Genomic DNA, 22,891 nt, shown 5'->3' on the forward strand with positions numbered 1-22,891 from the left:
AAAAGGCTGAAAGAATTGGGATTGTTCAGGCTGGAGAAGCTTCAGGGTGACCTAATTGTGGCCTTCCAGTACCTGGAAGGGACCAACAAGAAGGATGGAGAGGGACTATTGACAAAGGCCTGGACAGGACACAGGAAATGGCTTCCCACTGCCAGAGGCAGGGCTAGGAGGGATATTGGGAAGGAATTCCCAGCACCTGTGAAAGTGGGCAGGCCCTGGCACAGAGTGCCCAGAGCAGCTGTGGCTGCCCCTGGATCCCTGGCAGTATCCAAGGCCAGGGCTTGGAGCAACCTGGGACAGTGAAAGGTGTCCCTACCCATGGCAGGGAGTTGGAATGAGATGATCTTTAAGGTCCTTTACAACTCAAACCATTCTGTGATCCTGTTAATTTAATAAAAAATTAGAATATTCAGGCTATACTGCACAAAATTCCAAGTGAAAAACTAGCCTAGTCTCTCCACTATTTTCAAAGGATAATTCAGTGACTCTTGAAAACTGGAACATTTAAACCAAAAACTTTTTCCCCAAACATCAAGTTACTTCATCTTTTGATATAAGGAGCTTAGAGGACCAAGACTGACACACGGGAATTTGATATGTTAGAGCACCCTATGTGCACCACAGCATATTCCTCAGTGCTTAGACATGTCTGTTGTGTTGCAAATACCCTGCATTTTCTGCCACAAGTGGGTATTCATAGAGAAAGTAAATTACTCTATTATATTATATTAACTCTAAAAAAACTGCCTCCATATATTTCTGTATTATCAGCAGCAATAAAATGCTATTCGAAAACCCACTACTTAAAAAAAAAAAAGTGGGGAAATTTATGTTTTCCTTTATTTTAAAACATTTTAAAGCCAAAAGTTACATCACTTTAAAGCTTACATGAGATTCTACATTTCCTGCATTTACTCCCTCCTAATTTAACTCTCCTTTAACCTTAGAGTAGTTTAATTTCCTTTACTGGAGGGCACTGAAGAAGGCATTGAAAGAGTGTAAGCAAAACCAAAAATGCAAGCAAATATTGCCAAAAAAGATGAATCCATACCTGACACCAGAATCTGAAATAATGGACCTTGGCCTTGAAATCACGCACATAAGCTATCTGGGGTCCATTGTCCCTGCAACCAAAAGGAGGAAAAAAATGAATTTCCAAGTGTTTTTGTAACTGAAGTAAAAGCCTGCAAATGTACTCATACAGCTATATGGTTTAGCTGGCTATATAGTCACATTTTTTGATTTTGGGGTGTAATTTCTTGGTTTTAAACTAAAAAGAAAAATCTTCCTTTGTAAACTGTGGAATGCTTAACAGTACATTTAAAACACTACCTGAACATTAACTGTAAAAAAAGATTCTAACAATAAAGAAGGGACGACATTCAATTAACTTGGGAGGTAAATTCTGGTTTCAACTTCATTCTGGTTCCTAAAAAAAAAATCAGAAAAAGAAAAGGTTGGGTTTCTTCCTCCACTACTCTCAAATCTCACACATTACATGGCAAGAAGGATTCTGCAGTGTTTAGAACTCTGGCTTCTTCAGGGACTTTCAGTGAATGAAAAATCCCTGGTAATTAAGAAGCATTGCTCCATGTAAACCTTTCTGCCTAATAATGTAGTAAGAAGCAAAAAATAAACATTTAAAAAATATTTTAAAAATGATGTGTGCTAAACTTGACTTTTGAAACCTTAGTAAAATGTTAAGAACACTTACAGAGCAGACTTGCCCGTGCGTAGGGATCTATGTATGTAGTGGTTCTTCTATTGTGATCCACAAAATAGGGAATTCCATCCACAGTAAATCGCATTTCCCAGCCCTCTGGCAAGGGCTTCTCATTTAACTGACTATGGATACAACAAAATACATGGTAACTGATCAACTGAATCCATTATGTCAATGGAGTAATACCTGAGACAGTAAATATCTTGGAAAATCTAGAAAGTCTACAGATTGAAAAAGTTTCTCTTTGGATTTATTTTAGCTTCCCCCCCGCCAAAATTTGCAGTCAGCTCTCAACTAGATCAAAAGGACTGCTGAAGTAAGCATTATCTCATTTGCTTGAAATACCTTAAATAAAGGCAAGAAAAAGTGTACACTTTTCCTTAAGGGAAAAGTGTAAGCTAGGTTTATTGTTTCCTTCACAAACAACAGAATTTTATCTTCTAACTATGAGATTTTTACTCAAAAACTGATATAATTTTAATAAGCAGTTTTTGGTACCTCATAAATAATCACAGCAGCCAAAAATGTTTCAGAACGACAAAATTTAAAGAAAATGCCATTCTTGATCATGTAGAATTTCTTGCCAATTTTTTCCAACTCAGTTTTGCTGTACACAAAAGTAGATCTCAATATATCTGGAAGATCTGAGTAGTATCACTGTGAAGTGCTCCCCAGTGGCTTCCCTCCATAAATACCATGTCCTGACTGTGCAGCCCAAACATTCTGTTACTGGACTGCTCCAAGAGGAATTGCTCTCCACAGCTGTAGAGGTGAGTGGCTACAGCTGTAACCCTTCACACAGCCTTGGTTGTCCCCCTTCCCCTCCTTCACGGAGGACAGGTGAAGTTGCTTCACCAAACAGACGTTTTCAGCTCAAACAGCACTTGGGACTGAACACACTTCACCCTCAACTTCCTGCCTCCATTCCTTACCTCAAAGACTTTGCAGTGACAGAGCTCAAAATAAACAGAACTCTTGTGCATCTAGTAGTGCCTCAAGTTCTCTGTCTCCTTTATTCCTCCTTTTTTGAAGAGGTGTGAGGAAAGGTGCTACAGTTTTTTCAGTCGTCTTCTTTCTGTCTCCTACCCATCCCCAGATGTGTCCAAGACCAGGCTGGATGGGGCTTGGACCACCCTGGAATAGTGGAAGGTGTCCCTACCCATGACAGGAGGGTGGAACGAGATTGGCTTTCTGTGATTTTGTGACTGTGTGGGAAACAACCAAAGTCTTACTCTAGACTCTGCACCATCCCATCATCACACAAAGGAAATCTCTTCTTCCTCTAATGACACAAATGTTTAGACAAATGTAATTGATTACTTATGAAAAGCAGAAGCTTTTCTACTGGGGAATGAGTTCATTGCTTACTGTTGACCAAGGCTTTCCTGGTAGTTGTAGGATGACACAGCAATATTGCAACAGTTTCCATTTTGGCCAATATCTCAACTTTTTATCGAGCTCTCAGGTGTTTGCATAGCACAATCCATGCCTCACCTGTGGGGCAATTCTTGGCTCACTCTACTCTCATTTACTTGGCTACATTTTAATTTAATTTACATTTTCATCACACATTCAGCTTCAACTGATTTCTTACCCCTGACTCCTGGGATCTTCCCACTGAGTGATTCGTGTGTTGTGATTGACAAAATACACTCTGCCATTGCTGTCAGTTCTTTTTTCTGAAAAGATGTAAAAGGAGAAATATTCAATTCCCTCTTTAATTTATTGCTGAGACTACATCAAATATACAATATAAATCACCAGACTCAGCCTCTCCTGCTCTCAGGTTTCTCTGTACCTCCTGTGACCCAACCTATTTTCACTTTCATTGACGTTACTCCTTACTATGTAATTTATTTTCAACTGTAGGAGAAATTAATTGGAAATTGAAAACTGTGAGCTGTTTTGTCCACAGGAAACTTCAACTGTGTCAAATATTGTGATGTGCCCAACAAGCAACACAGAAAGCAAACACAGAGGAGGGAACAGATATACACAGAAGTATCAAGAAGGTACAAAGGGGCTTCAAGTTCAACTTATAGCAGGGAATAAAACACAGTCAAAATTCAGTTTCCAAGAAAACCCATTTATATTTTCTCTCAGATGAACCATGGGCATGCACTGCCTATGAGAAATGCCCTGACTTGCTACTCTCCACCATTCTGCAGCTCTTCATACCATTTTTATTTAGTGTTGCAAGAGAAACAAATCAAAATCTGACTACCACAGCTCAAAAGCTTCAGTTTCCAAGAGAAGTCTGTAAGTAGGCATTTGCCTGTGAGCCTGACAGCACAATTCCACACAATGTGGAGACTCAGTTTGCCATTTCCTGGACACTGCCAGCCTAAAGACCTTTCTGTGAAATGTTATATATAATGTACCTAAAGCACAAGGGTGGGGAAATCACAATTTCATGGCACAAAGTTGCAGCAATATCAGGACGAAAAATACAAATAGCACTGTTTGAAAAGCAGATGAACCCAAAAACTCAGGTCTAACTCTGCCAAGTAATTACTTGCTCCAAATTCCACAAGAGAATTCTGAGAGCTTTGCCTACATATCATAAAACGTGAATTTTTATATCTGCTTGATAGTCACCCCACAAAGCAGTTTTAGACTTCTATTTTTTATTACACCCTGCCAAAATTTGTATTAATTGTAAATTTTCAACCCTGTAAAGTACAAGAAGAAATTTATTCCAGGGAGAGGGCCAAATCAAGAAGCAGTTAGTTGTCACTATAAAAAACATTTTCAGACCAACAAAACTCTTCAAGACTTGTCTTGGAGAGAGAATTTAGCAGTTTGATTTAGAGAGGATTTGGAGCCTGATTTAGCAGGAACAGGATGGTAGGGGGGAATGAAAAAGTCTCAAGAGAATGACAGTGTTAAGGCAGCTATTACACTTGTTACCAGTGGAGTAAACCAGAACACTTAATAGTTTCTAAGCCACTTTGAAATGGCATAGCCTAGTCAGGATTCTGTCTAAATAGCACATTTGATTAGATCTGATTTTAAAATATTTTAAATGTAGATTTTAATTTTCAAAATCTAGTTTAGAACAGCTGACAAATAATTTGGCAGAAGTATGCTTTAATGTTTAATTACATTGCATTACAAAACACATTCAAGTTAGTCTTACCCCATCCATGTGGCAGAGGGCCAAGAGGATCAAACTCTTTGTTCTGTGTGGATGAAAAATCCTGGTTCTGCAAGTCACACGAACAAATGAGGCATTAGTGACTAGTCATTTGCTTTCCAGATGTTCTACCATAGCCATCCTGAATCATTGAAGTAAATGCATTTTTGTTAATGTTACACATAAGCAAGGATGCCAACTCTTTCTTTTCCTCCACAGAGAAGGCCCATTTTACTGACCTTGGTATGCTTAATTAACTACAGTGCCAAGAAATAATTATTCTTTGTTTAGTACTCCTGCCTAGGCAGGAGGAAATTAGTACAGTAGCACCCAAAGCAATCAGAACCTTCATTCCTGCACTCAGTACAGTTCTCCCTACCACCACTTACAGGCTCCATTTCTATTCTCACAAGTACAGCAAATCAGAACCTCCATCACTCTTGATGAGCATGAGTAGCATGAGTTGGAGTGATCTAATGTCTCCTATTCATCAGAGACAAACAATGGAGTAAAAATGCTGGAAGGATTATTTTAAATTTCCCTGCTCTCCAAACATTCATTGTGCATAATTTATTTTACCCAGAGCAGAAATGCACTGCTTACCTCCCATGTGTTTGGCCAGGGTAATACAAGATACAATACAAATAACCCAGCTTATTACTGAGCTGTAGCTTGAGCCAAAGGCTTTATCAATGTTGTACATAAATTTTATCCAAGAAGCCCTATATTGAGGTGAGAACTAAACCCCATGTGCCGACTGGAAGGACATGAACTAACATTACAATGAGCCCTCCCTGCCACGCTACACACAGAGATATATTATCATAAACCATGACAGAGTCTGCTGCCTTTATGGGGAAAGGTGACCCACAGGCATGCCCAAACCCCAAAACCACCCTAACCCTCAGTCACCCTAGTACTTCTTACCCCATAAATGAACCTCTGGTTGAACTGCTGCATGGCTCCCTGGAGCTGGCTGCGCTGGAGCTGCCACTGCTCATAATTCCGGACGGACTCCAGTGTCGGCCGCTGCCATGTGGTCGTTCTGGTGAAGTGGTCAACGTAATAAATCCTGCCCATGTTGTCAACTCGGCGCTCCCAGCTGTGGGGGAAAAGACAAGCCACAGAGCTGGCAATTTAAGGCTCAGAGGCACTTGGAGGCCAATGTGGTGAAAGGGAGCAGAAAGCATGGGCTCATCAGCAGCTTTTTTCTCCTTGTACCCTCTGCTAAAATTATGCAAGAGCTAGACTTTTTTTATGAGAATCACTTTTATTTGTTGCATACTATACAAAGTCAGACCCATTCAATTTATTGTATTTTCAGGGTTTTTTGAAATAGTTCTCAAGAGCTGTCTAGACCACTGTTCATACTGTGCTGGCATCACTGCAGTTATCCCACCCAGCTGGTTTCTCCTAAAACACAGCAAACCCTCTGACATTTTAAGCTATTCAACACAAGACTTCCTCACACTCTTGATCAGGCAGAAAAGAAAGGTCTGGGCATGGGGTTTGGTATTTTGTTGTTTTTTTTTTTCCTAATTTTCAGTTCATATGAGATCAGTACTACTTACAAAACTCGAAAGAAAACATTCCTATTCTAAGTAAGCTTAAGCAATATACAAGTTCATCTATTGAAAAAGTTCAAAATAACTTGAAACATGACAGGTGAAACATGACAGGTGGGCTCCATTTATGAGACTGCCAGTTTTTGTTCTTCAATAACAAGTTCTCTTTACCATTCCATGTTTTCACTTTGTAATTCTTTATAGTGTGTGAACCATTTGAGGATGAAAAAGTGCAACAGAACAACTCCTGTGCTTTTCTTATATTGTTAAAAAATAAGAAACACCAACTGTGAGCTAACACCACTAGATGTTCTGATGCCAAGAGCTGGAGACATTTAATAAAGACAGTTGGTTTCTACATGCATAATAAATTGGCAGCTGGGAGCCCTGAGACAAGATCAAAGGCCTGCAAACAGTAACCTCAGGATAAGAGGTAACCAAGAGCATTGCTGCTCAAGCTGATAGTTATGTCAATGCCAAAATACTTTTCTGTGGTTTTTGCTCCCATTTACTCTGGGGGGTGTCTACTGTCTTTAACTGAAATCTGTTTCTTGGTCAGTAAAGATGCACTTGCCTCATCTTTGACAGGAAATTCAGATTTGTCTCATTTTGACATTCAACTCTTTTCCATATGCATTCCTTGGAGACAACCCAGAGCAACTGGGTTCACATTTCTGTTTTCAAATATTTGTTCCAGCTTTAGCAGACTGGCAGGCAATTAATTCCTGAAAACCCTAGACATCTGAGATGATTGTATGGCTGATGCTGGCTCACCTTGGAGGAAGAGGCTCTGGCCGATCCCACGTTGTTCTTTTTTCAACATGATCCACATAGTACACTCGACCATGCTGGTCTACTCTTTGCTCCCAACTGAAAATAGATCAAAAAGTTTAATCTTCCTCCAGATCAAACTACTCCAATCATGTATCTCATCTACAGCTTAAAGATGAGAAACATCTGTTTTCATAAAATGCTTATTTCTAAACAAAATGCTTCAAACTAACCCTTGGCTCATGAGATGCACCCAAACAGTGTGCAGCACACAATGGTACCATTCATATTAACAGTGATTCTATGCCAACTAAAATAAAAAAAAAAAACCATTGTACATGACCACCTTTCTGGGAAACAGAAGCTCAAATTCATGCCTAGGTGTAAAATTTTAGCAAAACTTTGTATTCAATATCAAGTGTATCAATAATCTATTGAACAGAACCAACTACAGATAATAATTCCCTTTTAGAATAGCATTAATCCAATATATGCACATTTTACAGTGATCAAGTACATGCAGAGATCACCGTAAGTAAGGGCATTGGTCACATTTTCTGCACATGCAGTATTTGGGATAATGACTTACCCCTGTATTTGCATCAAATGTAACATCACAGGGGAAAAAAAAAAGCTATTTGCCATTTCTGTTGAAATCAAAATGATAAAGGAACAGCTGCTGTTTTCAAGATCACTTCTTTATTCCCATTGTCCTGTGAGGTAATTCAGACCACTCCTACCTTTTGCTTTCACTACCTGCAAATCAAGGCAGGTAATTCACCAACTTCACCATTCACATTGGGAAGCTTTTGATTTCCCTCACTCAGACAGTCCAGAAATTTTTTTTCCTGGTGTTTTTTTTAAAGTTGAGAGCTTTGAGGCAAGAGGTCAACCATCTGACAAATTCCATAGGTACCCAAAGTACAGCAGCATGTCCACACTACCCTCAGGAGCTACAGTATGAAATTCAAACCTTCAGGACTGCAATAGCAGCTTTTCTTCTACTTATCTGTACCAATATTTTCCTACCTGAGTTTATTTTAATTTGAAGACAATAAGCTGCCACACCATTTTAAACCTATGTTCCACTGACATGGGAACATATGATAAGTATCAGAATTCTTTCCTTCAGTACCTGAAGATGGACCATACAAAACAGTTATAAACCCTCCAAATTCATATTGGGGGATTTTTGTCAGGCAACAGAAGGCAGATATTATCTACAGTTTCTTACACCTACTGTAAGTAAAATAAAGTAAAACCAGAGAAGTCAACACACATGGGGAGAAAGAAGTCATTAAACCCATACCCAGGTGGAAGAGGTCCTTGGCTGACTGTAGTAAGAGCCTGAGGTGAAGGATTTACTGGCTGGACTTGTCTGGACACTGGAGGAGTGGTGAGTGCAGGAGTGGCAGGAGCTGTGCTGGCGGCTGTTGCCCCCTCAGGGCTCTGCTCTGAAGGTGTATTTGAGGCTGTACCTGCCAGTGATCCTGCACTGGCCCCATCGCTTTCTGTGGATGTGGATGAAGGACCATTTGCACTTGCTATGATGTCAGAGAGAGAAGAGAAAAAGCCTTTAACTGACATTTATCACCAATCTATTGTAGAAGTTACACATTACAAAAGCAAACCTGCCAAAACTGCTGTTTCCACAGCCACATTTTGTAGCTCAAACAAAAACTGAACAGCAATTCTGTCTCACTGTAAAAATGCTTTAATCCAACAACTGCCATGAACAGCTTTTTGGTATTTCTGATAAATATTTATCTTGTCTGCATTCTGTAAACATTAAATGATGATAAAAAACTACTTCTTTGTACCAATGAATTCATTCTTTTCCATTTATTATTTGGAATAATAATTTAAGAGATGATAAGCATAAAATTTTCAAGAAGAGATTTGATATTGCATGGAAAGTAAGAATCACAATGGGAGGGGAACACAGACATTCTTTAAATGTCTTGAGTTTTATCTTAATGTCATTTGGTGGGTGGGGTTAGAAGTTGAACACAGGTCAAGTCTCATTAATTAACTGTACTGGATTAATCTTTTAAACTAATTACTGTATTGCAGGGCCCATCCAGATCCAGCATTTATCAATTGTAATAATGCGACTGCAGAAACACTGCATTGTATGGGGGTAAAGGAATTACCTCAAAAATATCAAGTAACTTTTCAGAATTAGTGGCCTTCAGGTAGTTTTTAATAGCTAGATAAAAAAAATCTATGCATTTCAGCAGATAATGAATGTGCTTTAAGTGCTGCAGCTTCACAGAATCTAACTGCAATTGTAGAAACCAGTAACTTGTATGTCAGAATGCACTATTATCAACTTGAGGCAATTCTGTGAGCCTTCAGTGGATTTCATGTCACCCTCAGAGGATGCCTTAGTGCAGCAGCAGCACTCACTTGTGTTCTCCTGGTCCCAGCTCCACTCTCTGTAGCACCATCACTGACTGCCACCACCCCTGAGCAGATGTGGAAACAAGAAATTTCCAGTAACAATGACTAAACAACTTGTATCAAATGCAAGCTAAAAAATACTCCTTCAGAAGTGACCTGCCAAAGAATTTACCATCCAAAGTGCAGCTGAACATCAGGAGCAGAAACAGTTATGTTCACTCAAGGAGTGCCCAGCCCAAGGACGTACCGGCGACCGACGGGGGTCTGCGGGGAGTGGGGGGCGGGGGCCTGGCAGGCCTGGGGGGTCTGGCAGGTTTGCAGGTCCCATTTGTGAGCAATGGAGAGTCACTGCCATTAACAGTCTTGTTTTCACTGGAAGCAGCATCCTCACAGTTTTCAAGGCCATTTGAGTTAGTCCTTTTGCAGGAAAAGACACAGAGAAGTGTTCTAGTGGTGCACAGGTGACGTGAAACTTTGCAAATCACAGAATCATGGAAGAGTCTGGGTTAGGACAGGCCTTAAAGATCATCTTGTTCCAGCCCCCTTCCACTAGACCAGGTTGCTCCAAGCCCCATCCAGCCTGGCCTGGGACACTTTCAGGGGGGTTGAAAAGACACGTGAAAGACACTAGAATGCAACAGTTACAACTAGGTGAGATTCGTAACACTCACAATAATTCCAAGTATCTATACATCTGTACAAACACACTCAGAGTTTATCTCCTGAGGTACTTGAAACTTCATTGATGGAAAGGTGGTGAAATAGATGTATATAACATCTGTCATCAAAATCTCCTCTTTCATTTCCCAATTTGATACACTTGCCCTTAGGTGCAGGCTCTGGATTTTGCTGCTCAGCTATTTCTGCCCATGAGTCCCTAATGAGACGAGAAGCTAACACCTGAGAACAGCCTGTGTGCCTTTACTCCACAGGGCTGGCATATGCTCAGAACACACAAAATGTTACAAATTTTTAGAAATCTTACTAATGCATACATATTTTTCCCTCTAAACTCAATTCTGGAACAGGCTGGAGAATTTAGCCTTAAAAGTTTTGACTAGCAGCTATGAATATAAACTGCTCAACCTTACAAGAACTAAGAAACTACAAAACAGTACTGACCCATGCTGTGCTGTTCACTTACACCTAGCACAGGATTATTCTGATATATTTGTACCTCCTTAAGCAGAGTTAGAGGTTTCTACATCTTTAGTCAAAAGCATTTTCAGAATGTGCTGGGCAAAACAAAAAGGTTGTCAACTAAAATTCTAGTGGATTTACAGGTCAAGCACATAAGCCATCACAAATGAAGGAAGTTTCAACCCAGTACCTTGAAAATTACATTCCTTCAAATGTACACAAACTAAAACCCAAGAGGTAAGGCTAAGTAAATCCCAAGTTGTAAAGGACCAAGTTGTTGATTTAACCTCAGTATCATGGTCAAACACACTTTTGCTCTGTACCAGGCATGGTGTACGTAATTCATACTACACCAACTGCAAAATAAATGAGTCCAAATCATTAGTGACCTCAAATCTGTAGGAGGCTTAGCCCCAGTTTTTCAACCATTCCCCCTTGTTCTTTCACGTCATGCCCTTGTAGAAAGTCACTTTCCTGATCATTTACATGATCCTCACAATGACCAGCAGAAGCCCCCTGGTTGATACCAAAACTGAATCATTATAATTATTACTGTTATTATTCTACAATATTCAGGTATTCTGAATACCCAGGCATCTAAAAATTCATTCAAACACAAAAATAAAACAGAAAAAAACCAAACTTTCAAGGGAAGACTTCAGACAACATAGCCAAGAATCAAAACTACTGAAAAAAAGTGAAATTTAGCTTGCTTACTCCAGATCTCATCCAGACTGCTGTGTCTTGTACAGATCCTTAAAATACTCATAGTACTGGGAACTAATTAAAGTAACATGGAACTAATTAAAGTAATATGGTTAGGCACACTCTTATCCTACCAGGCAGCAAGATTCATAATCCGATATCAGCCTTAGCACACTGTAAGTGCCAGACAGATTTTGGGATCTTCTTAACAAAGCTAAATATAATTCTGATACTATAAAACAAACCAGTGTAAAAACAACCAGTGCCATTTGTTTTGGGGGGTTTTAGGTATATATTTTACTTTGGGTAATCACTGGGAGAAGGATGAGGAGCACAAAGGGAAAACACAAAAAGATCAGTCTGGTATGGAAGCAAAACTGCAGCCAGACAATGGAGCAGAGCAACAGTTCAGTATTTTTGTTTAGGGCATGCTCAGATCTTAACAGATACTGCTGCAGGGCATATTCATAAATTTTTCATTGTCTTCTTTACAAAACACACAATTCCTCTCTTTCAAAACTGTGAATACTAAAAGACAGAATAAAAAAAAAAAAAGAGAGGAAAAAGGTCTTACCGTGTATCACTCCTTATTCTGGAGCTTTCACTCTGTGTAGGACCTTAAATACCAGGAAGAAAAAGACAACAGAAGCATAAGAACACTCTGAATCATTTCCAAGGAAAGGAACAGCCTTTAATGCTCACACTTCTTTCAAGTGTGGAGGTGACACACTATGTGCTGCTTATCTACTGGGTTTTAAAGCTGTACATATTTTGCATGTCTCTATTTGTGTGTGAACACAATTTTTTTAACCACTGCCACTGTAATACTTCCACCTTATGGAAGACATAACAGGACATCATTTGACTGTGTGAATATTCCCAAGCACACACACTGTCTTTCTAGCAGTATAAAGCAGTGTTCATTCTTTCAAGTGGAGCTGGTTTTTCATACTCTCTCAGTGATGGCAGGCAGAGCAGAAAGGACAAAAACTTCACTGGAATCTCCTCTCTGGTTGGCTGGGGGCTTTGTTTACTGGGCTCTCTAGCCCAGACCCTTCCCTTCTCAGTAAATTATTGAACATAAAGGCATTGAAGCAGGTACAAAATATGGCTGTACTCCAAAAGCATTGCAGCAGCTCAGCCTAGATTTGCAAATGTTTTGCAACTGCTTATTCAGCCAGCTTAGAAATATTTGCCTTTTGTGCCAGCATTTGCAAACCTTGGATATACAGCACAGAACTGCTCATTCATGTAGATAGCACCAATACTTTATTTCCATAGAGTTAAACAAATGTCATTAGTAAAGAAATCAGTTTTCAGCTCTGATGGGAACTGTGGACAGATCTAGGCCAAAGACAAGGATGTAGTCACAGAAAGGCTTAGGATAATGAGCTGTTAGTGGACTGTGCATGGAAGGAATTAAATCCCAGCAAGAGAAATCTTAACTTAAAAGCAACTCCATAGACAATGTGTTTGCCTGAAGTGCCTTTAGCCTGTACAGTGTGCTAGACTACTTTAACATTTAACTCCTTCCTTATGCGCTCCAGTCCCCTGATTATCTGGGAACCTTCTGCTGAGCTTGGGGCTTGCTGTGCTGTGCCCAACCCTGTACTCAATTCCACTACCTGCATGGCTTCTCCCACCTTTTTCTCAGTAGCTGAACTTTGGGAAATCCAAGAAAGCACAGATGAAAATCAAGTATTGCATAAAAGGAAAATTTGGTACTTTCACTAGATATTTCTATCCCTATACCTCAGCCCCACTCTGTAAGTCCCACAAAATCCCACCATCTAGCTTTTATTTACAAACAAAATTCCACACAATCAGTCTGTGCAATTGATCCTTTTAACAAAATGCAAAGAAAATGGACCAAAAGCTCTAAGAAATATGGTTACAGAATTTGTGTATTAATTCCATTTTTCTATGATACTCAAGATGCAATTTCAAAGCAACTTCCTCTAGGACTTTAACACCCCACCCCCCCCCAGCCCAGAAATCTAGAACTTGCCAATTAACTGTCCAGCTGGTCACTACTGCAGACAGTGTCTCTTGCTGCTTTCTAGGAAAACAACTCTTACCTAGTTCTACTTCTCAATGTACAGTATCTCAGAAATGCTCCACTGTCCTGCTCCAAGGGAATTAAAATTACCTTTTTATTTTACTGCAATTAGATATTTTACATGTATTCAAGTTTTCAGTTTAAAAAACTGTACACACCAACGAAACATAAAGTGGATCCCTCACTGCAGTTCTCTACAGGGAAATAAATCTATGAATATATTTAAATTAGCTATTTTAAGAAAAATTAATATAAACTCATGTCTCTTAGTAAGCAGAATACCTACTACTAGGATGATGATGAGATCAAACCAACTTTGCATTTTTCTGTTTCTGACGTTATTAAAATTCAGGGAAGCTAGAGACCTTCATTAACATTTGGGATCACTAGACAAAAATTTGCAAAGTTCAGAAAATAAAGATGCTGATCTGGTTTTTGTTGCAATAAGGTTGAAGGTCTGCCCTGTGAACTATGACTCCACCTCAAAAATGCATGAGATTTCTGATCTCTATAAACAGAGTTACAGAAATTGCTGTTATTGTGCTTATTTCAAGACTGTGTTAAAGCTTCTCCAAAAATGGCTTTGCATAGCAGATATATGTAGATTTGGACTTAAAGTTACTTACTTCTTGTACTTGAGGCTTCCCCATTGGTCAGGAGCTCGGGGTCGACCTGCATCCCATCCAGACAGACTGACAGATCTCCCACCACTTCTGCTGGCTCCCTGTCGCCGACGAGGTGCAACGTCACCACTACCTGCTCCACTAGAAAAGAACAAAGAACAAAGGGAGCTTATCTTACTGCATGAGAAAAAAGGGCCTTTTATTCAAGAAGCCAATTGCAAACCTCAGTGATAAAGGGGGGGAAAAAACCCCAAACACCCCCCAGACCTACAGCTCTACCTCTCCATTATTTTTTTGTGTGGTAAAACTGAGCATTTTAATATGTATTTAGAAAGTTATTGTTTCTACAAAAAAGGCAAAACTGGAGCATAATCTTGTTGCTGCCTAGAAAGGATTATCATGACAGCAGAGATTGACTCTCACATTTCCACAGCAATTAATGCACCTGCCCTCAATATAGAGTTAGGAAGTGTAATTCACTTTAAAAGCAGATACAATTTCTGTCTTCTGACTAAAAACCTTCACATTTACCTAATGACATCCAGATTCACATTCAGAACGTGAACATTTTCCATCATATCCCCAGACCAATGGAATATTCAGAGTTTTCAGTGAAACAGAACTGTAAATAAGCATTCTTGCTGAAATGTTTGAAACAGACCCCAGTGAGCTCCAACAGGTGCCTGGTGTCAGACAGCAAATGCACTGATCCACAGGGATTTTCACTCAGATTCAGCAGGACAGACACTGCCAGGAGAGCAGCTCTCACTGCTGTCAGCATTCTCCATCTGCAACACCCATGTGTGACATTTGGGAAGCCAACACTTCCTTAAAGGACAGAACAAAAGCAGGACAGCACAGAGCTCTGTGCTGCAGCCCCCTGACTGCTGGAATGGGTCCATAGAATTCTGTCTTTCTCCTTCAAGCTGTCCAGGATGCACATACTGCCCAAAGCCTAACTAAATCCAAGATTAATAATACAACATACCCCTGTACCACTATTTAGAACAAAAATAACTTTACACATTTCCTGTCTAGCACTAGTATCCCAACCACAGTCTGAATTTCTAATGTAGATGAAATAAACTTTTCTTTCACTCAGTCTTGCACACACTAGCAAAGAAAAAACATTTTTTGGGACACCATGGCAGCCTGTGTATAACCAAAAAAGATGAAACTGAAAAAGTAGTAGGAAGCTCATAAAAGCAACCAGGAGCACCCAAAGGAACCCTTAAGGGCCATTTCCAGAGGTGCACAGAGCACTCATGTTCACTAAGAGACAGTTCAGATGAACCCTCCATCTCAGACTTACGTTTCATACTGTTGGATTTCAGCGTCTCCTGAATATCCAGAGCAGCACTTCCCAGCAGGACGTCAGACTTCAATGTTTGATGGCTCCAGACTCGAAAGTTTAATTTACTTACAGGAGTGACAATTCTGAAAAGAAAAAGTTGAGCACTGTAAGGGCATTTGTTGGTGGGGAAGGGGGTGAACTGAGCCATCTACTTCCACTATCACTAGAAGTAATTTAAAAACAAAGAAATAATGGTGGTAACATCAAACCATTTCCAATTATCACATTCTCATGTCACCTGGATATGTCACGTCAAACAAGACTGCTGCAAGACAGTTCACAGACCAAATACATTTTTTATTATTACTATTTTAAGGAAAATATAGAAAAACTACCAGCATATACAACACAGTAATACACAGTAAGTTCCGTGACAACAACTTCAAAATAATGTTTAATGCTGATTTCTTTTTCTATAAGAAATACTCTAACATTTATATAGTTTTAAATTATTTTCATTGTGAGTAATGGGTACAAATGACTGCTTATTTTCTCAGTGGATAATTTCAGCTGTATATGGTTGTTAGGTGGATCTTCTCAAGGGTTTGGCTGACTGTGAGAGTCTAGACTTATCAAACTCCACAGAGAGGAACCCCAAGAGGGCCTACCCTCATTTGCAGAAGCCACTACACTTTTCCTTTTTATCCTGAATCTGGATATAGGCAGCTGTGCCAATGTATTTCCTAAAAACCAATTTACTTCACTAAGTTCCATGCAGCTTTAGTGTAATTTCCAATGCAGTTGATATACAGGGGGTGCCTGTGCTCAGCTCTTACTCAACAAGGGTAAAAATGTCACATGCAGTATTGTGTGGATTTGCACAGCACAAACCACCAACATTCCCATTAAAAAATGAAAGAGAAAAAGGAAAGCTTTAAAGGGTAAAAGAAAATTCTGCTCTTCTACACTTACATCCATATAAAGTGCAAGATTTTCTTTTTCTTAATATATCTCAGTGCAAAGTAAGGTAGTAAATAGTAGTAACTAAAGCTTCACAACAATCTAAAGTACAATAAAAGTACAGATACAAAAATGGTTTTCCTCAGGCAATGTTCCAGATGCTTCAAGAAGAATAATCTACAATTTAAGTACAAGCAAATCAAAGAACCACTGAATGGTTTGCATTGAAGGGACATTACAGCCTATCTCATTCCACCCCACATTCTGCTATCTCAGATTGCTCCAAGCCTCATCCAGACTGGCCCTGAACACTCCCAGGGATCCAGGGGCAGCCACAGTTTCTCTGGGCAAGCTGTGCCAGGGCCTCAGCACCCTCAGAGGGAAGAACTTCTTCCTAATATCCCACCCAGCATGCCCTTGTGAAAAGTCCCTGTCCAATGTGCAAGCACAGACTGATCTTTATCCCAGAGTTCCATGTGACATTAAGAGAAAACTAAATTTTATAGAACTTGTGTATCTTCTTTATTCCCAACACAAATACTGGGCCAAGCAAATATCAACAGCTGTATTCATCTTGAATCTGATTTTAGTTTTATACTAACAATTTGCAGAAATTGATTGGGAATTTTGGATTTGTGCTTGAATTTAGAGGTGCACAAGAGAGAGCCAACTACCTGTGTTATGGCATGGCACACCACAGCGGGACACAAAGAATACCTACACTTTTAGCAACAGAACTTCTGAAAGCTGTAACTTTAAATATGACAACAAAAACTACTTACAGAATTAGAGCTCCTTTAATATGCCACACATAGCAATACAAAATATAAGCACAAGCAGTGTAATAGTTTGTAAATATCTATTTCAGACTGTACTATATTTACTCTAAAAATTATACAAATGTCACCACCTCATGCAACATTCGACTCCTTGCTTAAAATAAAAACATAATCTTCAAGCCCACTGTCAATTGCCTTAATTTAGCTCAAATAAATTGGAAAATAAAACCAAACCTACACTGTAAGATGCTGTTTCCACTTTGGACTATTTGTATTGTTGCATTTTTCTGTCTTCTTTGACTGTCCATCTACTGAGACTTCCACATAAGGGCTAGGTCCAAACCATTTATTCTTTTCTTTCAGTTTTGCTGAAATAACTGTTAAGAAAGAAAAAACAGTAATTTACTCAGAAAGATTTCAATTACAAATAGTATTTTTCAGTTGGGTGCTTCAGTATTCAAGTGTCAGATCACTGATACCTGACAGTAACACTCAAGAATAAAACCACATTACATGGATAAAAACCCTCTTGCATTCCAGCTCATTTACAATGCCACAGCTCACACCAACACCTAAAACATGCAACAGTACTTTTGCAACATCAGACACTTATTAATCATAACTAGTACAAGAGCCATAGAAGTGCTTAGGTGTTGAAAGAGAAAATATCCTCCACAAGCGTCTCCTGTCTATCACCAGCCAAGAGAATTCCTGGAGTTTATTACACTGCTTGTTAAAAAGCTCAAAACATGATCTGCCTCTCATCAAGGCACTATGGAAAATTGCCACAACTTTTCATGGACAAAACATCATTGAGAAAATGAATTTTGTGTAAAGTTTTCTGCAGCTAAGCAAATTTACTGAAAAGCTGAATCCAAACCTTGGGTTCCAGTAGCTACCTCCTGCTCTAGCAACAACAAATCTGGGCAAGGCTTGCAGCTCTAGAGCTTTAATTTTGGTGGGGAGGGGGTATGGTGGGTGGGGTTTTTTTTGGTGTTTGGATTTTTTTTAAGCATTCAGTATTACTGACTGCAGCATTCCCATCTTTCCAAACACCACTGCTATGTTGTCTCCTTTATGATGTGTGTCTACCCTGGTGTTTGAGTCCCAGGTGTCTTGGATTCACTGGCAACACTGAACTCACAAAACAGTACTGAAGACAAAGATCATTTCCAGTTGGCCCCTGAATTCACTGTTCTGGCGAAAAACAACTTGCTCTTCTGTGTGTTTGTCACCCACCACAGCCTCACTACATCCTTAAAAAGAAATGACTAATTCAGGCCCATCTGGCTAATCTCCCCAGATTCCCTTTATAGCCTATGCTCCTTTAGAGATTCAGAGAAGTAGCTTAGTATAAACTGCTCTGAAATGCTCTCAAGGAAAACTCTTCCTCTGTGTATTACAGACATCTCACAGAATTTCACTCATTAATTTTCACAAACAGCTCCCCATCCTTCCCCTCCTGTCTCCAGTACTTCTATGCTATTAGCACCTCATACCTGAACATCTCTAATTATCCCAAAGACCTGTTGATTTCTGCTGCTCCAAGGCAGATTTGTACCTACTTTCCAAGTTTCTTCTTACCCAGACATCCTGAAACTTCATTTAAAACTAATGAGGGCAGCAGCTCTCATTATAATGGAGCTCTAAGGGTAGGGCAGAAGGGAGGTAACACCAGCAAGAGTCTGCTGCAAATCATGGCTGAACATCTACAGAAATTCAGACCTGAAATTCAAATACCTCAGTAATCTCAATTCTAAACACTGAGGCACTGTTCTTGTGTGAGTCTCAGGCCTTGGACAGCAATCACCACTTTAATCCTTGGCTCTGCTCTCCATCCCTCTGTGGAGGAGGTACCTCTGTGAAAACCTCTTCAAAATTCTCTCCAATATCAACTTATAGGGACAAGATTTCTCTACAGCCTCACAGCCTACTGAGGAAACACAAGCTTGTGACCTCAGAGGGACAGCTACAGCCTGTGTAACAGTGAGATCCAACCTTCTTCCTAGTCTAAAGCTTTTTATCTATTTTTGACCATTCTTTTCATCCCCACAATATCCCTTTTCTGAAACTACTGCATATGCCCACAGGTCTTCACACTGAGGGTGCAAAATTTACTCTTGATGCTTCTAAACAGAGACCTGCACACACCCCTGGATCTCCCATTCAGTTTTGATGCCTCAGATGCCTTACATGCATTTAAATTTCCAGAAAGTAGAAGTGAGGAAACTTAATAATTAAGTTTCAACTGCTGCTCTGTTGGTAAGGCACTACAAAAAGCAAAGGCTGTAATGTAAATCCATCTCCAAACAATCCAGAGGTGTTCAATTACAGTGATATTCTCACCAACACTTTCATTAAATTTTTTATCCCCTTTTTAATCCATTTCAATGGTGGCCATAAAAACATGCAACAAGGGAGAAGCCATAAGTCAACTTCACTGAACAGCAGTATCAGGAAAAGTGTTACATTTGATATTATGCCAAGTTGCAGTAAATGCAAGCAGTATCATAATGCACTATTAGATTTCCAGGAGGACTGCCTGTACAATTAACAGCAACCAAAAAGAATTATTCCTTTCTTTTTTCTTTTACACCAATATGTATCATTTCAAAATGCATTTTAGATAAAACCCAGAATAAAGTAGTTGCTAAGTAATGATGGCCTAACATCAATCCAGACTTCTCTTGGGTGTTTTAAAATGCAAAACTTCCTGAAATGCAACATAGTAAACTCTAATTGTGGAAAAACACTGTCACGTTCCTAAACAGAAAAGACAGATAATTTCAGAAAGCTCACCAGTGATCTGAAGCTGTGACTTCATGGACAACCCACTGGCTGGTCCTGATCTGGACCCACTGCCAGCCATAATATGGGCTGGATCTTGAATCTGCATGAAGAGAGAATGCAAACATTTCAATACTCAGAAGCTCAAAAATTCATCTGGCTTTTGACATGCGGATACATTATAGTGCAAATAAACCCACCATACTTGGTTTTTGTCTAGTTCTTTTCAATTTCCTCCAAGTACAGAAAATCCTTTACAAAGGGCTCAGTCTCTATTACATGACCTGTAACTATTCAGGTTGTAGGCAAAAGTCTTTTGATTTTGTCACTTGAATCTGTGAATTAATGAGTGAATAATGTTCTAATTCCAAAGTTTGCTGTACCTCTTATGTCTAAAACATCTGCTTGTCTTGGTGTTATAAATCCTGGGTAGGTTTATCTTTCCGCGTCAAGTACTACTTTGTTTTAAAAAATAAACAAACACCATAATCCACAAGCACAGCAAAAAGACTGAAAATAAATTATTAAATTAAAAAGGGAATTTCAAATTTAGAGAAACCTGCTGTTGTATCTTTTTTGATTTTACCTGGTCAAAGCAAGTCTATAGACAGAGGCTGTAACACTACAAAGCACTTAAAATAAAAAAGGAAATACATCACTTTTGAAAGAGAACCAGACAACTTTCAGTTACTGCAGAATTTTTTTTGGCACAGCCCAACCCTCACACCAAGACTGGTCTGATCCTCCCAGCCCAAGGCAGCACAGGTTCCTCCTGGCAGAATTTGGTTTTGGAGGGGCAGACAAAGTGGACAGTGTGCATCATAGAGCTTCCAGAGAAATTAAATAGTGTACTATTACATTAAACACAGTCATCACTCTGGAAATACCCAGATACCCCTGTCACCTATTCATTTTTAAAACACATTTCACCTCAGCATCTCTTATCAACTGAACTCCACTGCAAAATGAACAGTCCGCTGGATACAACTTGCAGAGCACTCTCTGCGTCCCTTTCATGCCCTGTTCCCTCCTTCCACAGCATCTCCCTGCTCAGAACCTACTGCAAACCATTTGTGCACCTCTCTGGGTGCCCCCTCTCTCATGGGGCTCAGCTGCTGTGGCCAGGGAGCTCCTCTGCAGCCCTGAGCCCCCACTGATGCTCTGCTTTGGGCAGGCACCAGACAGGATCCCAACGCAGAGCAAACATCCCCTGCCAGCTCTCAAGCACTTTTCTGCACACATGACTTCCAGCAAGGAAACAAAAGTGTTAGCTTAGGCTGCTGCTATCTGTATCGTGAGTCAAAAGACTCCATTTATGAACCTACAGCTGATAACACTACAAGCAGTTTATCTAACCCCAAACATGTTCAGCCACATCAAGTGTGAAAAACGCCATTCACTTGTGTTGAAATTTCAGAAACTTAATAGTAATAAAATAGTAATAAAAATTAGGGCAATAAGAATTTGGACAATCAAAGTTAGGACAATAAAAGACAACAAAAAAGCAAAGAATTATGGACATCTGGGCGCTTTTGCATTCTGCCACAAAAGCACACCTTGCTAACAAAGGATTAACCCTTAAAAGCAATAGCATATTGCGTATTCATCTATCTCATACAAGATACAAACATTCCTTTCAAACTATGGGTATTTCTGCTTAACTTCAACTCCCCCCCATCTTGTAAATCAATCGCTGAGGTTCCTCAAAGTCTGGGAGAAGTCTGGGTTGTCCTGATAAGGAGGCAATAATTCTCTTGGGATTTTTTGGTGTCTTGTTGCTGTAATCTCTGTGTGAAGAACTTCTTGATTATCTTATCCGTTCCTTGCACTAGTTACAAAAAGCATCTTACACCACATAGTTTCTATTTTAATATTACATTATAGCCTCAAAACTACAGCTACCACATTACTTGAAAAGAGATTAATACAGCACTACTTTAAAGAGATTAAGACAGCATAACTTCCCAACAGAACACATATAGTATTCATTTTAGTATTTGTGAAGAGCCTATCATATAATATGCATTTTTCACACCAAGGAAACCAGAATTTGTGCAAGGAGATCAATGGCAACTTTCTTTTTGGAGGCTGTGATTTGAAGCAAATGTCTGTGACAGTGACTATGGGAATTGTAACCCCACAATTGTTTGAAAGTTGTGAAATGGGTCATTCTTGCATCCTGCAGCTTGCTGATGTCAGTGTTTCCTATTGCAAAATGTGACACCTCCAAAAAAGGTACTAATGACTTGCTCAAATAGTATTTAGTGTTATTAGTATAGCTCAAGGCTGAACTAAATTTCAGATATGAATCACACAAATTTATATCATGTTAGAGTGAAAAAGATTTTAACCTAAGTTTTTAAAAAGTAGCCTAAATTTAAATTATTTAAAGGGCAATTTTTAATTCTGCTCCTGTGATTGGTTGTACCAACCTCCCTGGGTATCCTTCAGGTTGTATGAAAGCAATCAGATCACATCTAGACCAGCACAGACACACTGGACAGTCTGAAGGAGTTTGGATTTACAAAAGAGCTGTCAGTTCCCACCTGGAGAAATAACACTGCACAGAATACACTGGGATCCCTGAAGGAGACCCCTCTTTACTGAACTCCCACACTAAGCATTTACACCATACAACACTCATTCAGTAGCACGTGTTAAAGCCAACTTTGATTTCTAACCCAGCAAATACACTCATTAAAATTATTTTAGTAACATTTGATCATTTTCATTGAGAATATGCAAAGAAAATCTAGCAGCTTAACCACATCTGAAATGAGAGACCTGCAAATACCCACTGAGCTAACACATGTGGAAGTGTAAATGATGAGAGACACGGCCTTCACCAACAACCAGCTCCAGGAAAGTTCCAGGAATACTGCCTGCCAAAACTTCTAAAAAAAAGAAACTGTACTACACATTGTTTGGTTCTCTCAGCTGCTAGAA

General features: G+C 39.5%; 1 protein-coding gene across 1 annotated transcript in view; it reads right to left on the reverse strand.

The window, feature by feature from the left end:
- ITCH (itchy E3 ubiquitin protein ligase) overlaps positions 1–22,891 on the reverse strand; it is a 57,911-nt gene that overhangs the window by 12,305 nt on the left and 22,715 nt on the right. The window contains 14 exon segments of the mRNA XM_030963034.1: positions 1,052–1,124; positions 1,715–1,734; positions 1,737–1,845; positions 3,318–3,402; positions 4,863–4,929; positions 5,787–5,961; positions 7,199–7,294; positions 8,505–8,739; positions 9,846–10,015; positions 12,018–12,060; positions 14,129–14,266; positions 15,438–15,562; positions 17,397–17,535; positions 19,958–20,048. Of these exon segments, the coding sequence (XP_030818894.1) occupies positions 1,052–1,124; positions 1,715–1,734; positions 1,737–1,845; positions 3,318–3,402; positions 4,863–4,929; positions 5,787–5,961; positions 7,199–7,294; positions 8,505–8,739; positions 9,846–10,015; positions 12,018–12,060; positions 14,129–14,266; positions 15,438–15,562; positions 17,397–17,535; positions 19,958–20,027 (1,545 nt within the window). The 5' untranslated portion in view covers positions 20,028–20,048.

The sequence above is a fragment of the Camarhynchus parvulus genome, chromosome 20, assembly GCF_901933205.1.
Source record: "Camarhynchus parvulus chromosome 20, STF_HiC, whole genome shotgun sequence".
NCBI classification, from domain to species: Eukaryota; Metazoa; Chordata; class Aves; order Passeriformes; family Thraupidae; genus Camarhynchus; species Camarhynchus parvulus.